We start from the raw sequence: 13,087 nt of genomic DNA on the forward strand, positions 1-13,087 counted from the left end.
CCAGCCACCAACACACACCGCCGCGAGCCAATAAAGCGTGAACCCGTCCGGCCGGCTAGCACTTTAAGACTCCGCGAGCGGCCGCGAGGGACGCCAGTCGCGCCGGGAGACGCTTCCCCGCCGCCCGCTGCACCTGGCTGCAGGGGACCTCATTGGGATCGGAGGACGCAACAGCTCCACCGAGCTGAAACGGGCGCGCGCTGTCCCGGGCACGGCCTCCCGGCGGAACGGAACGCGGGGCGCTTTGGCTACTTCTTCTCCAACCTGCCCCCCTCCCCACCCCCAGCCACCCCCCGCCCGCCTCCAACCCGGCCTGGGAAAGGTGGGACGACTCCGGCTCTAGTTGCGGAAGCGGCCCGTGCCGCGCGAGGAGGGTTCGAAGATGCCCCGAGCGTTTCTGGTAAAGAAGCCGTGCGTCTCCACGTGCAAGAGGAACTGGAGCGAGCTCCCCGACGAGGAGCGCGGCGAGATCTATGTGCCAGGTGAGGCGCCCGGCCAGCGCGCCCCGAGCCCCGCGCCGCTGAGAGGAAGCCGGGCCCCGTCGAGCGGCCGGCGTGCGGGGCGCCGTGGCGCGGAGCCCGGCGGCCGGCGCAGCAGCGGCGCCCGATTTAATGTTTAAGCGGCCGCGGCCCCGTTAGCCCGCGCGGGCGCGGCCGACCCCGGGCGCCGGGGGGAGGGGAGGGCAGGACGGGCGGAAGGAGTGGCCATGTGGGGGCGGGGTGGTCGCGGGGGGGACAGCGGTTCCCAGGCCCCGGCGGGGGCGCGCGGGCCCGCGTGGGGCCACTCTCCCCTCCACCGGCCCGAGCCGCGGCGCAGGGGAGGCAACGGGGTGTGTCACCGCCCCGGCGACCCTCCACTCTCGCGTCGTAAATCCAGAAAGCCGGGGCTTTTATGAGGCGGGCGGAGGGCACTGGAGCGGTGTCACTTTGGGGGGGCCGGGAGCGAGCTGGAGTTTGGGCTGAGGTTTGTGCAAAATGCAAGACCCAGAGTGTAGGCCACCTTCATTGCTCTCTCCGTTTCCCCCACAACACGGGTGGCCAGAAGGTCCCCGTGGGGGTCGGGCAGGCAGGGAGCCCCCAGCCGTGGGGAACGCCAGACGGTCGGGAAGGCGCCCGCCTGCACCCCACCAGCCCTTAAGACAAAGGTGGGATCGGGTCTCACCTCGGTTAGAAACGCGCCTCCTTCAGCCTCGAAGAGGACACCAGTGAGCTGAAAGGGGGTTTAAAGAACCCACCCCACAGCCAGGGACCAGCCCGGGGGAAGCTGGGGCAGCCAGTTTATTTTCGGAAAACGCCTTGACAGCGTCGGAGTCAACTTGGAATGAGTAACCCAGGTTGTTTCTTGCCCCGGCGGCATCTTCCTTGTTAGCCTTCTGTCCGCCCCACCCCCAACAGACTCTTTGGTCGGGAGCGAGCCGGTTTCCTTCGGAACTCCCCCTCCCCAGGCATGGGGGGTGGGGCGGGGGATGCGCTGAACACCCTGCCCAGCGCCTCCAAGGGGGGAGAGGTTGTAATTAACCAACCGACTTTGACCCTTGATCTGCAGGCTCCCCGGCACCGCCCCAGGCCTTGTAGGAAAGTGGCGAAATGAGGGCGGTGAGGGGCCCTGTGAGGGCTCTTGCCTCAGTTTCTCTCCTGAATGCATGGTTGGAGACAGTGAGTGGAGCGGTGGCCTGACCGATATGAGGATCCTATGGCCTAGGGTGCTGGCAGGGTGTTTCACAGCTTAGCCTTGTCTCAAGCTCCTTGGCCCCTGTCTACAGCCTCCTTAAGACGAGGGAATGTTCCAAGCCCTGATGATCCCAGTGGGGAAACTGAGACATCCAGGGAAGTGAGCAGGCCCAGGATTCTCTGTGCTGTTTCTTGCTTCTCCAAGTTCCCCAGGGAGTTGATGGTGTTTCCGGTCCGGAGGGGGTGAGGGTGAGGGCCACGGCCCCCTTCCTTGCTCCTGCTTCTCCCTCACCTGTGTTTGACTTGCTGCTTAGCTGCTCCTTGGGATCTGATAAACCGAACTTGGACTGTGTTAAAGGTGAGCGGAGCCTTGCTTGAGACTCAGTGTGCTGTTATTTTTAGTTTTATTTCACATCCCAATCAGTAACAGATCATGTGTTGACTTTTACAAAGGACAAAGAAATTCCGCTTGTTCAAATCGTTGGCTGCCTTGTGTCCTAGTGGTTTTCCCCACCGCAGTTCTGGTGGCCGTGGTGGGAGTGGTGATGGGGGGGGGGGTACCTACACCCAGAGGCAGGCCCAGCAGGTGCGGAGGAGGGCATCTGGATGTCTGTGCCACCTGCTGCTGCTGTCCAGGTGAGGGGAGCTGCTCAGCCTGCAGGACCACCCTGGATGTAGGGTGGGGTCTGACCTGGAGATGCAGGTGAGAATTTGCCAGGCAAAGTCCTGTGGGGTCAAGCAAAGAGTAGAAGTCAAAGAACTGACTTTTGCCCCTCAAAGCCATGTGGCCCACTAGCAAGTTTTCCCACAGTTTTTGGAAATGAGAAAGCGAATGTTCTTGGGCTATGCTCGGGCGCCTCAGATGGCTGGAGAGTGGGGAGTGTGTTTTGTGGTGGCCTGTCCCCTGACTGGGCCATTCCATCACCAGCGGACCGTGACCCCAGGAGCCGGCTGGGCACGTTTCCTTCACCCCACCCCACAGACTCAGCACATTGTGACCAGCTAAGCATTGACCCCGTCCGGTCCCCCCCGGGAGAGGCACTGGGAGGGCTGGGGAACGAAGCGTTTGAGGTCTGACCTTCCCACCCCAGTCCTCTGAGACCCTCAGAGCAGCAAAGAATGCCTGGAAAGAAGGGCTTTACTGGTTGAAGGCTATGGCCCCTGGCCTGGCAGTTGTGACTCCAGGGCCCCAGGCTGACCAGCACTCCAGCATCTTCTCTGAGGCACAATTCTAAAGGTTTCCTACCCTCAGTCCCCTGGCCTCAGTCTCCCCCCAAAGCTGAGGGAAAGGCCCAGAGGTGGGCACAGGGGCTGGAAGGCCATGGGGGTGGGAGACGGTGCCACTCCTGCTGGGAGCATTGAAAGGGCTCATGGTTAAGAAGCCCCCTCTTTGGGCCCCCCTAGCCCCCATCTCCCTGGCATTTCTCCTGCTGTGTCAGTACTGACCGTGGGAGGGCTGCTGGTTTCTTGAGGATGAACTCAGGCACCTGTACCCAGGAGCCAAATTCCATCTCCTGGACCAAAGAGGAAGCTCCAGGAACAGAGAGGAACGAGGATGAAGCGGGGGTCCTCCTGGCCCCTGCTGAGAGGAATAGCCAAAGGCTGGGAAGGCCCTGGAGGGGCAGACCCAGCCTGGAAGCTGAAGGACACGCGCCAGCCATGAGCATCTGGGGGCCTCTGCCCTCTCCCCAGCTTGGGACACAGCGTCTGTGGGCCTTTCTGCCAGTTCCCCAGCACGTGCCCTCACCAGGGAGGCATCCAGGCTGAGGTGGGGGCCTGGAGCTTCCCCAGCCTGGCTCTGACGAGGCCGTGCGGATTGCTGGGCAGCTCTCTTTCCGGGCCGGCCGAGATAGGAAGGCTGAGAAAGTCAGCTTGGGGCCCCAGCGTACACGTGTCGGGGTGGGACAGAGTGAAGCTGGGGCGCGATTATGCCTCTGATGGTAATTATTCTAATTCCTGGGAAGGGTTGGCAGTGAGGTCTCCGTGGAGCAAGGCTGGGAAGGTAGGCAGCCAGCCCACAGGTGGGAAGGGTGGGCTCAGTGGGCTCCCTGGCTGTCCCACGGGGTGCCATCACCCAAGCTGCCCTTAATCTTTGTCCCTCGCTTGGGTGACCTGAGGCAGAATCCTGCCAGACTGTTTGTCCCAGAGAGAGAGCCGGTGAGGACGAGTCCTCTGGGCACAGGGAGGACAGGAGCAGACCGTGGCCATTGGTGACATCAGGCTTCCTCTTTAACTCTGTTCACTCTCAGCTGGGGTTGCGTGGCCTCCCGCAGGGGGCTCCCCATGCTGCCCCGGGAGGGAGGGTGGGCAGCACACAAATGCTGCCCAGTCCTGCGGTGTCTGCCTGGGCATGAGGGCTGGGGTGCGCCGGGTGACCAGTGCTGTGGACTCGGTATGAAAAACGGTTGGCGGAGGGGGGAAGGTCCCGTCTGAGGGGAACACTTGGCGTTCACAGGATGGGAACCACTGGCTGAGAGACAGCCTGGTGTGTTTCCAGGGCTGCCCACCTTGGGCGGTTGGCTTCACTGGCTTCCTTTGAGGAAGCTGACCTGGGGGCGGGAGGAGATGGGTGCGGGGACCGTGCCCTTCCCGATGAGGGTGCAAGGCCGCCTGACAGGAGCCAGGGCTGTGCTCCGCCCAGGTTCAGGGCTGAGCTGAGCCCCGACCTCCTCCCAGGTCGGTGCAGCCCCAGCCTCTGGGAGGCGGAGGCTGGGTGTCCTCACGCCTCCTTCGGCTGCTCTGCCCAGAGAGCCCGGCCCTGGCCTGAGGCTTTGGATGGGGAGGACCCAGCACCCTGTCTGGTATTTGGGCCAGGAGCTTGAGGGACTTGCTGAAGGCCGAGGAGTGGGGAGAAGGCCTTTTGGGGGGGGTAGGGAGAGCTGCTCTGAACCCCTCATCCAGGTGGAGGCAAGCTGGGCAGACAGAAGGGGAGCCCTCGAACCCCTGAGGCTGCGGGGAGAGGGCCCGGCTGGCGCGGCCTGGCCACGCTCCTCAGCTGTGGGCGGGCGATGAGTAGCCACAGCGGCCGCCACCTCGCCGGAAACATCTAATTAGGGGACAGAGAGCAGCACCGGCAGGACCCAACCAGTTCTGCTTGCTGCAACTCGGTGACACCCAGCCACAGGAGCGGCTTGCAGGCGAGTGGACACGCTCCTGGGGGTGGCGGGAAGACAGGTTTGGCGGGGCGGGCGGGAGGAGGCGAGCAGCCCACCCTGATGGCCTCACCTGCCCCCGGCCTGGGGTGGAAGCCACGCGGAGGCGGCCCAGGCAGGCCCGCTCCCTGCCCCCGGCTCCCCGGCACTGCCATTTCGGGCTTCCTGTGGAATGAGAGAGGCAGGCACTGGTCTCTCCCCAGACGGGCTGAGATCTCAGAACCTTGGCCTCGGACCCCCCACCCCCACCCCGGTGGAGCAAGGGAGCCAAGGGTGACAGCTTACTGGGGTGCAAACCGGTTAACCCTTACCTGCAGTCACTCCTCCATGTGCAGGCGGTGTGGCCCGGCTCCAGCGCTGGGGAGCCTCGCTCACGCTACCCGATACTGAAAGATAGAGAGGGTAGAGGTTCCTGTTTATCTCTACCTGGATTGAGAAATGGAAATTGTCATCCAGCTTTGAATTCCCAGGCAGGATCTCCAATAGCCATGTAAGCTGGCATCAGCTGAAGCTGCCAGCTCTCAGACACGCCCGCCCTCAGCAGCCCCCGTCCCTGTGGGAAGACTGGGGGGACCCTCGAGAGCTCTGGCCTGACGTCCAGCCGCCCAGAGCTTGGAGAGAGGCCAGGCCGGGGCCAGGCGCTGGTGAATCAACTCCCAGAATGAGGTGGCTCATTAGAATCCCCGAACGGACAGACAGACGGCGCCAGTGCCAGCCGAACGGGTTTGGGTGTCAAACGGGTTTGGGTGTCGGGCAAGCACATTCTTCCCCCGTCAGACCTCTGTTGTACTTTGAGGGGGCGAGAGCTGGGGCCTCTCCCGAAACTGGGGTGCCTCCACAGCTGCCTCTGCTCCATCAGTGTGCCCTCCGCCCCCTCGGGTCCCAGCCCTCCGCCTCCAGCCTCTCCCGCTGCATCCTGCCGGGGCCGCCCCTCCCTGTGTCCCCATCCACTCTCTCACCGGCCAGGGGGTCGTGGTGCAGGGGATCTGTTCAGAGCTCTGAAATCCTAAGCCCACCTCCTGAGTCCCCTCCCGGAAGCCCACTCATCCTTTCCTCCCTGTGCCCCTCTTGAGTTTTCCTTCTGAGGCTTGAGAATGTTCCTAGCTTAGCCTTTCTGGGGGAAAAGCACTAAGTTGAAACATTAGATTGTTTGCCTCGGCCCTGGGGGTATGAGACTCGTCTTTGTCACTCGGGAGGCCTCCCCTCCTCTCTACGGGATGGGGTCCAAGCCCTCGTGTGTGAGGCGTCTGCTTGCTGTTGCTGGTGCCACTGCCCGGGCGGGGAGCCCAAGCCCTCTGGGTGCCACCGTGAGCTGAGCTTGGAGCGGTGAGGAGCGGTCCCTGCTGCCGGGGAGGCTTGCGTCACAGGCAGGCAGGCTGCCCAGGAGACTGTTAGGCCGCATCCACCTGCTGCTCCCTGACCTCCTCCCTGCTCTGCCCCGCCCACCTGTCTGCCTGCCAGGCTGGGCCCGTGGGAGTGGGGAGCCTGGAGCCCCAAACAGCCGCAGTGTGAGGGACAGACTGGCCCAAAGGAGGGAGGGATTAGGACCACCCAGTTCCCCACAACCAGCGGCTGAGTCTGCCTGGAGGAGAGGCCCTGAGTGGCCCTGACCACTGGGGCCTTCTGGGGCTGCGATGAGTCCCGGGACTCCGGGCCTCCCGTGGTGCCCTTTGTCCCTGCGGGAGCGTGGATGAGGCCTAGAGTCCAGGGGGACTGGCCCAGGTGGGGCCGGCAGGCGACTCGGGAGGAATAATTGGTAGCGCAGGTTCGGTCCTCCCAGTTCCACTAAGACACAAATTACTCAGCGGGCAGGCCTGTGGGCCGTGGCGCTTGGCTGGCGTCACCTGTAATTACCTTAATGGGGTGGGAGGGAGGTGTGGTGGGCAGTGGGCTGGGGGCAGCCCTGCTCTGCCACATGCCTGTGAGGGGCGGGACAGCGGCTCATGGTTCTAGCCAGCTCATTGCCAGGGAGCCCTCCTGAAACCCCACAGAGTCCCCTTTTCTCCTCCAAGCCCTTCACCTGGCTGCTCTTCTCTTCACAGTCAGCCTGGGCTTCTGTCCGCCACAGCCCTACCAGGAACCAGAGCCGTCGGTGGCCGAACCCCCTTCTTGCCCCCTGGCTTTGGACATGAGCCTTCGGAACTCCAGCTATGGTGTGACCCCCGGGCCCTGCGTGGTGGCCCAGCTGCCCTCCGAAGACATGAGCCGCCTGGCAGGCCCACAGAGCAGAGACCATGGCTTTCTGCGCACCAAGATGAAGGTACTTACCCTCACAGTGTCCCTGAGGCCCAGGGGCATTTGGGTCCACATGGGTCCTGCCCACGAGACGTGGCCCAAATAAGATTAGGCAGACTGGCTTTGGATCTGGGTCCAGATTTCTACAGATGTGAACCTCCCTGGGGCATAGACAGGGTGGGAAAGAAAAGTGAGTCTGAAGTGAGAATGCCATGCGTTGGGGAGAAGTGAGGTTGGAGAGCTGTCCAGCCCTTTGGAGTCCTTGTGGGGGTTGTTTAGTTTTGTTTTTGGCCTTGAGGGGAGGCAGCCCTTACACAGAAGTCCTTGGAAAAGCGGGGAGGCATGAGCGCCTGGCCCATGTTTCCGCCACCTCAAGGATGAGGTCTGGGGTCTGCTCGGTAGTCAGCTGTCCCCTGAGGCGTGTGCCCGGCAGTCTCTGCCTCGCCTAAGTGTACACTTCCAACCCAGGGCCTTGCATCTGGGGCGGGGCCTGGTGAACCCGGGTTCAGCAGCCGAGGCAGGAAGAAGCACAGGGTGGCGGAAATGGCCCTGCTTTCCAGGAGCACGAGGCCTGCATTCCTGAAAGTTCTGGAACTTGGAAGCACCTGCCAGTGGTAATCTCGTGGAAGGGCTCTCATGGAGCTTCCTGTGAGCCAAGAGACCGGAGAAAACTGTCAGGGAAAGGCTAATCCTCCTCTCTCACCCATGGAGGCCGGGTGTTGTAACCCACTGGGAATCACCAGGAAATGTGCTGGGCGGCTGACAGGGGAGCTGACATGGCACCCCAATCCCCGAGGGCCTCTCCTCCCAGCCCTGGAGCCCCAGCAGCTAGGGAGCACGTGGAGGGAAAGCAGAGGGCACAGGACCATAGATGAGGCAGAGAAGTGAGTCCTGACCCCAAACAGCTTGCTCAGTGAGCAACACGGCCTTTACCCGGTGCCAGGAGCAGCGCAGGGCCAGGCAGTATGGGTGACGGTGGGGCACCTCGGGCCCGGAGAGCTCAGGCGGTGTGGCCGGTGACAAGGCCACCACGAAGCACAAGCAACCTCTGAGCGTTTAGAGGTAGGGCCCAGAGACCACGTCTCCACTTCTGAACAGATCTGAGGTGTTGCACAGTTACTGTGAAAATGAGAAACCTTTATAAAGAGAGTCATCAGGGTGGCAAAGGGACCCAGACTAGACCATGTGAGGCTCAAGAAGCCGGGGCTGGGCTGGCCCGTGAGGCGAGGGAGCCTGGGAGGGCGGTGCGGAGACCACGACCACGTTGTGGAGCCTTCCCCGTCCTGAGGCGCAGACTGAGAACTGAGCAGCAGCTAGAGGACGCCTGGGCTCAGCGAAGGGGGGCTTTCTGCCAGGGAGAGTTGCCCTCTTTCTGTCGGGACCTGGCCGCCTGTCTCTAGAGACGGCAGAGAAGGGCCTCGCAGAGGGACTCAGGAGCCCGACAGGAGGCTGACCGAGCAGCAGGAGGCTGACTGAGGACCCAAGGCGGCTTCCAGCCCCACCACCCTATCTCCGGGAGCCGGCGGCCCAGAGGTGTGGCCCCTGGGTGGGCAGCGCCCCTCCTCGGGGCCGGGGGCTGGCGCGGTGTGTCTTCCCGATCTGCCACCTGCAGCCCCAGCTCCTGGGTGTCCATCAGACACACCGCCCTCGCCCACAGGTGACGCTGGGGGACGGTCCCAGCGGAGACCTCTTCACCTGCCACATCTGCCAGAAGGCCTTCACCTACCAGCGCATGCTGAACCGCCACATGAAATGCCACAACGACGTCAAGAGGCATCTCTGCACCTACTGCGGGAAGGGCTTCAACGACACCTTCGACCTCAAGAGGCATGTGCGCACCCACACAGGTGAGAGGGGCCCGCCCAGCAGCGAGGCCCAGCAGCCACGTGGCTATGGCGGGGGGCCGGGGCGCTTGGGGTGGACATCCTCGTCCCCTCCGTCGGGCCGCTGGGGAGTTGGGGCTCCTGTGCCCCAGAGCTGGGCCCCTGACGCCCGCGCTACCCTCCCCGCAGGCGTGCGGCCCTACAAGTGCAGCCTGTGTGACAAGGCCTTCACGCAGCGCTGCTCTCTGGAGTCCCACCTCAAGAAGATCCACGGTGTGCAGCAGAAGTACGCATACAAGGAGCGGCGGGCCAAGCTGTACGTGTGCGAGGAGTGCGGCTGCACGTCTGAGAGCCAGGAGGGCCACGTCCTCCACCTCAAGGAGCACCACCCCGACAGCCCGCTGCTGCGCAAGACCTCCAAGAAGGTGGCCGTGGCCCTGCAGAACACCGTCACCTCCCTGCTGCAGGGAGCCCACCACATCTGAGCGGTGGCACCCCGAGAGGGTGGGGGCGCCTCCTCGCTGCTCTGCCAGCCCGCCCTCTGTGGCTTCCTGCCGGAGCACCCAGGACAGGCCTGGAGCTGGCCACACGTGCTCGCTCAGGCTGGCACTACTGACCTCTGTTTGTATTTGCACTGGTGTCTTTGGGCAGAGGCTGCTCTGAGCCTGGGCAGCCGTGTGGGGCAGGGCGAGGCCGGGACTGCCTTCCCTGTGGAGCAGCTGAGTCCAGAGATAGGACTTCCTTCCCAGACGAGGTACAGGAAGGTGATTCTCTTGTCCCTCGCCTCTGAAGCCCTGGGGCAGGGGCAGCTGGTTCCCTGTGGATGGCAGTCGGGTGCCCTGACAAAGGACACCCCGGCAAACACCAGCGATGGAGCAGCTAGCGATGGCCCACCCGGCTGTGTTCCTCGTGCTCAGGGCTACAGGGCTCTGCTCATTGACAGGGAGATGCACGCGCGTGTGCACAGTCGTGGACGTGCATACACAGGAGGCCTTGCCACATATCACCTCATTTTTAAGAAATCAACTACTGGTGCCAAGGAGGTTTTATTTCTTTTTTAGAAAGATGACAAGTGTACAGATATTAATATATTTTTGGTGCCGATGGCGACTGCTTTTAAGAGAGGATGGAGCTGGCTTTTCTCCTCCCCACGCAGTTCTATTTATCCTGGACATTTCACACCTCCCCTGTGCCTCAGCTGTGGGGTGGCCGCCCTCACCCACCCTCATCTTTCCCAAGATATTTAATCGAAGACTTCCCTCCAGCCCTGGGGGAGGTGCACTGCACCCCCTTCTCTCCTACTGACGGGACAGCCCATCACAGCTTCTGCTCTTCCCTCCTTGGAATTCTGCCTCCTTCCTACATCCTTTCAAGGCCAGCCTCCGAGTGACCAAGAGCCCCCTGGCCTCCTGATGACAGACCATGGGCAGAACAACTCACCATTCCAGAGGCCGAGGGTTTGTCTGGCTGGAGCCGTGGGGCTAAGACCAGTGGTGGGGTGATGAGTCTGTGATGCGCCCAGGGGTCCACCGCCGGCAGTAACAAGAAGAATGCAGGGCCAGGCTGCGAGGTCTGCTCTTTCCTGGCTGAGTCAAAAACCCTAGGACAGGAGCAAAAAAATGGGACAGAGTAATAACCAAACACATCAGAAGCTTCTGGAGGGAGAACAGTATGAGATGGTTAACCGGTTATCTTTGTAGCCTTTTTGCTGTTTTTCTAATGACAGGGTTGGCCCTTGAGCCCCTGAGGAGGGAGCCACCCCTGCACCGGCTGCTCCATTAGAAGGACTTGGCCAGGCTCCCCTGGCTTTACCTGGGTTTCCTACTAAGAACAGGAAAGGGCTGTGGGTCAAAAGGGAGAAACAGGCAGGGGCTGGAGCTAGTCTGCCAAAGAATGAGAAGGCAAACTCGAAAGAGAACACAGAGCAGGTGGAGCCGCCCTGCAAAGCCAAAGCCCAGGTGGACCCAGCCTTGGCCTCTCCTGCAGCATCCACACAGCCTGGGATGCGGGAGGGGGCCTTCTCTGACATAGCTCTGAATGTGTGTGGATGGTTTTGGAAGAGTCTTGCTACATTTTACTTTAGAGCCTGCAAGAGCTGCTGTATTCTGGAAGTTGTAATGTATAAAATAACTTTCTCTGGAAGTTCTGTCTCGTTTACATGTCTGTATCCCTGTGTGTGTTGCCTGGTCATTGTTCGTCTCTGTGTTCATTGCCTATCCAAGGAAGTTGCAAAGCTCTGTGTTGTCTGTTTTATTTTATAACTTTCCCCTCAGCTAGCAAAATAAAAGAACTGTCATTTTCTGTGTTTCAGCGTTTTTGTTTTATAGGCTTTTTTCTCCACCTACAGGGAAATTAATCAAAACAGTGGATACATTCTATTCAAAGTCTTAGCCTTTTACAGGTAGCAGTGGCCCTCAAGTCAAGAACCTGTTCGATTAAGTGGCCTGCCCATGGTCTAAGCGGTCAGTGCCTGCTGACCCCAGGGCCCCGTTCTGTTCTCCGTGGTGGCCACAGGGTCCAGTCTCTTCCCCATACCCTGCCAGGACCAGAGGAGGAAGAGCCGCATTCCCTAAATAGTAGGGCACGAAGTTCTTGTCAGTTCTGGGTCAGACACTTAGCTGTGGGGATGGTCACACCCACATAGCCTTTGTTCCAGGCCAGGCACATCGTGTATTAGCACCCTTGACCTTCCAGCCACACTCTGGGATGGGCGCACACTGCTGATGGGGAGGTCGGCAGATGGCATGGCACCTCTAGGCAGCTCAAAGTAGAGGGAAACTTAGAGATCACCTGGCCGTGCCCATCACCTACCTAGGATCACTGGGGAGGCCTGATTGCTCTGGGACCCGGGTGCCTGAGTGCCCGTTCAGTGTTCTTCCATCACAGCCTCTCCAGGGATGGAAGAGGCGGCTGCCAGGCCTGGGCCCTTGGCGTACGTTCTGGGAGAAGGGTCGGTAGCCCTGGTGCAGCGAGGAAAAAGGAAAACATTGATCTGACCTCCACGGCTCTTCTGTGTGAAGGCAGAAGGTGGAAGGGCCCCTAGCCCTTCCTGTGTCTCTTTAAATAGCCAGGCACAGAGGATTTCTTTTTATCTCTAGAAGCCTCCCAATGTGAAAGGCAAACCAAATCCCATTTTTCCATGTCCCAGGATGAGCAGAGCCCATTGTCGAAGCCCAGATGATTAACTGCTATGTAAACTTTAGCAGGAGCAAGGTTTCCCGGAAGCCAGGGATGGTGGTTGGGGGAGGGCTCCCTCTGAGGCTCTGCTGTCTCCCCCTCCTCAGCAGGGCTTGGGGGTGGGACGCCACCGACAAGGTCAGGCCAGACGGTCATATTTTGAGGGCCCATAATGATCTCTGGCTTCTGCAGGAAGGCTGCCGCGTGCGAGCCTCCGCGGACAGGGAAAGAGGCTGCAGCCAGGCAGAGGGGAGAGATTAATGCAAGTCAGTGTATAACTACGGCTAAGTGGTGTGGGCCGGACAACCAATGACCAATGTGGTGGGACCCGAAAAGGAGGCTTTTGCGTTTGAAAGAGTAAAGATTTCTTGGAAGAGGTGGGGTTCAGCTGGGCTGGAAAAAATGGGAGGGTGTGAAGAGAACAAAAGAGGAGAGAAGGCGTTTCTGGGAGGGCAAGGGTAGGATCAGACCCAGAAGAGAGGAGGTGTGCGCCCTGCGCTGGGCGGAGGTCCTCACTGGTCCCATTGCCAGTCCCGACGCTGTCATTCATTCAGCCACACCATGGGTGTTTTTTGAGCCCTGCCCAGGCGCCAATAAGAACTGGTAACAAAATGAGAGACAGAAGAGCTGGCTGGGACCTAGCAAGACGTCTGGCCTAAAGGAGGATGGAGGGAGAGTCCTATTTATACAGCTAAAAGCAAAGCAACCAAGTGCAGGGCAGAGGGAACTTTACAACACCAGGAAGTGTGATGAAGATTTAGACTGTATATTTGTATGCATTTTCTAATGTTTTTACAATGAACATATATTATCTTTTATAATCAGAAGGAAATGAAGTTATAAAACAATTCGGGGCTTTTAGTCAACTTGAAGTTCAACACGTCGCTGGGGACGGAGCTGCCTAAAGGAGTGCCAGTGTGGCCCTGCAGTCGGTGGGGGCGGGGAGAGCAGAGACAGGGCTTCCCGGTGGCTCAGACGGTAAGGAATCTGCCTGCAATGGGGGAAAACTGGGTTCAATCCCCGGGTTGGG

The 13,087-nt window shown here is 60.8% G+C and overlaps 1 protein-coding gene across 1 annotated transcript; it reads left to right on the plus strand.

Moving 5' to 3' along the window:
• Positions 1–280: 280 nt before the first annotated feature.
• On the plus strand, positions 281–11,185 carry OVOL1 (ovo like transcriptional repressor 1). Its single transcript, XM_040256295.1, has 4 exons — positions 281–482; positions 6,865–7,082; positions 8,715–8,904; positions 9,070–11,185. Exons 1-4 carry the CDS (start codon positions 383–385, stop codon positions 9,363–9,365), a joined length of 804 nt encoding a protein of 267 aa, XP_040112229.1. The 5' UTR covers positions 281–382; the 3' UTR covers positions 9,366–11,185.
• The last annotated feature ends 1,902 nt before the right edge of the window (positions 11,186–13,087 follow it).

This window comes from Oryx dammah, unplaced genomic scaffold (genome assembly GCF_014754425.2).
Source record: "Oryx dammah isolate SB20612 unplaced genomic scaffold, SCBI_Odam_1.1 HiC_scaffold_15, whole genome shotgun sequence".
Lineage (NCBI taxonomy): Eukaryota > Metazoa > Chordata > Mammalia > Artiodactyla > Bovidae > Oryx > Oryx dammah.

What these genes read in the sequence shown, in the direction of transcription:
- OVOL1 (XM_040256295.1), top strand. Translation starts at nt 383, where the DNA reads ATGCCCCGAGCGTTTCTGGTAAAGAAGCCGTGCGTCTCCACGTGCAAG. An exon ending in CGGCGAGATCTATGTGCCAG is followed by an intron (nt 483 to 6,864) that starts GTGAGGCGCCCG and finishes TTCTCTTCACAG; the next exon opens with TCAGCCTGGGCTTCTGTCCG. An exon ending in GCATGTGCGCACCCACACAG is followed by an intron (nt 8,905 to 9,069) that starts GTGAGAGGGGCC and finishes CCCTCCCCGCAG; the next exon opens with GCGTGCGGCCCTACAAGTGC.